This window comes from Phalaenopsis equestris, unplaced genomic scaffold, assembly GCF_001263595.1.
Source record: "Phalaenopsis equestris unplaced genomic scaffold, ASM126359v1 Scaffold208497, whole genome shotgun sequence".
Lineage (NCBI taxonomy): Eukaryota > Viridiplantae > Streptophyta > Magnoliopsida > Asparagales > Orchidaceae > Phalaenopsis > Phalaenopsis equestris.
The window spans coordinates 1-2403 of record NW_018227745.1 but is presented as its reverse complement, the minus strand read 5'-3'; the positions used below and the strand labels follow the sequence as shown (position 1 = coordinate 2403).

At 29.3% G+C, this 2403-nt stretch overlaps 1 protein-coding gene across 1 annotated transcript; it reads right to left on the bottom strand.

Annotated features, from left to right (window-relative positions):
* Positions 1-470: 470 nt before the first annotated feature.
* Positions 471-798, bottom strand: LOC110036565 (40S ribosomal protein S25; the record flags this gene model as incomplete). The annotated part of the gene is given in 1 exon segment (XM_020741038.1): positions 471-798. A coding segment is annotated over 1 exon segment (114 nt), but the record flags the coding sequence as incomplete, so codon positions are not given.
* Between the last annotated feature and the right edge of the window lie 1605 nt (positions 799-2403).

Below are 2403 nucleotides of genomic sequence, written 5' to 3'. Positions count from 1 at the left end.
GTTTACATATCTAACACCCAAATTTTAGGATTTATTATTTTTTAAGAAAAGAAAATGCATAGATTTATTATAAGTATCAGAATGTTATAAATGTAAATATCAATGTAAATTCAAAAGAATTGCTTGGTATGCATGTAAATTTCTCAATATTTAAACAATACTCTAAAAAATCAACACATAAAATTTGATATTTACATGAATGACCCTAGCGGTATAAACCTAAACATGAAAATGTATTTCAGCTACTAATAGTGATGTTTTGGCATGCTTGCAATGCATGTAAATATGAAAGTTTGAGTGATTTGTAATGAGGGGGCTTACATACCTACCTCTAAATTCATATGCATTTACATGGGATGAATATATAAGAATTATGTGGTAGTATGTAGATTTCTCAGTTAAAGATTCAAAATTAAATGAATCATACAAAGCTATAAACTATAGAGAGACTTCACAAATGCATCAGAATCTAAACCAAAACTAAGTTTGAAAAAAAGCTAAGCAGAAGAAAATATCTGTTCATGTTCCACAAATTTTCAATGAAAAAAGCCAGAAAAAAAACTCAGAAGCAGAAGCAAAAACAGCAGCTACTGTAGCAACAACCACAAATGGTTACAAGGGAAAATCCCCTCATTACAGAATACTAATAATCATGGCAGAAAGTGGACAGAAATATAATATTGTTCAAGTGTTGGTAGCTCTTGTGTAAATTTGCTGGGCAGAGTGAGCAGAAACCATCCTGATTGAACCCCTGGCCATTAGATCTTTGATGGCCCTCCTAGCCAATGATCCGTTAATCTGAAAATCAACATAAATTATTAATCTAGCTATAAGTAGAACAAAAAAGTAAATTTACATGCATACCACACAATTCTTATATATTTACTTATCAAGCTATACGTGAAATACACTTTTTTATGCATACGTAGTGGTATAAATGTAAAAATAAGAGTTTAGGTGTTCCATATGTAGATACATAAGAATTGTGTCATTGTGTGGTATATGTGTAAATCTTCCGAACAAAAAACATATATATTTCAGACAAATTTAATGAAGAGGAACATGCTGGCTGATAAAAATGGCCTAAAAAAGGCATAAATACATAATTTCAATGATGTCGAGCAGACAGAAAAAGGAATTCTAAAAATATTTGGCCAACACCTAGTAATATTAATAATTACATCATATGTTGGTAAAGGTCCTTGACTCTTCTCAAACGAGTCTTAGACTCTATTTGATAGTGGTTTTAACATAATTTTAGTTAATATACTAGAATTAAACCACTTAACCTAAAAAGAATGGAAGGATTGAGCTCTCCTTCATTTACAATCTTATTATTACTTCTAAGATGAAACTATTCTAGAGGTTATACTATTGCTGCAGGTTCACATGAAGCTAAGGATTGTTTGGGATCAATTTTATTTATTATTATTATTTTTTTTTTGTTGAACATGTTTGTTTATTGGGAGGTTTTTTACTCGTCTTTATTTTTTTTGTTTCTAAAAACAAATTAAGATGATTATAAAAATACTCAAAACAGCTTTAAGATGTGGAGTGTTCTGAAAAAAAGAGCAATACTTTAATCAATGTTTTGTTTTAAATCAAAACATAAACAAAACAAAATAAAAACAGAAGTGATCTGTTTGGGATCACTTTCAGTTTGTCTTTTATTTTTTTAATTTTGTTTTTCTTATGTTTTTACTTGAAATAAAACATGTTTTGTATGTTATGTTTTTAAAAACACTCGTAACAAATATTAGATTTTTTAGTATTTTTAAAAACATGATAATTTATTTTTTAAAACAGAATAAAAACATGTAAAAAATGCACTAAACAAACAAGTTTTTAAAATAAAAGCAAAAAGTAAAAAAATAAAAGTTATCTTACACAGGCCATAAGCAATTGGGAATGCTCCTATTTTTTAAAAGAGTTGTCCATAAAGATAAATTTAGAATCATGTTCATGTTTCACTAGAACTTGACAATATTGCAACAACAACAACAACAAAACCTTCATCCCTCTAAGTGGGGTCGGCTGCATCAATCCTTTTTCTCCATTGCGTCCAATTTAGTATCGTATTTTCATTTAATTCTAATAAATTAAGATCATTTTTTATACGATAAGCCCAAGTCTTCCTAGATCTACCACTATCTACCACTATCTTTCTTAACATAAGTCGAATCTAAAACCTCTACTCTTCTAATCAGATGAACAGATGGTTGACGTTTAATGTGAACAAACCATCTAAGACGACTCTCTCTAATTTTATTTGTCACTGGAGCTACACCAACCTATCATGGATAGATTCATCACGCATTTTGTCTCTTAAGTGTAAAGCCACTCATCCCACCTAGTCATTCTCATCTCGGTAACAGTTAACTTAGTTTTATGCTTCTCTTTTAA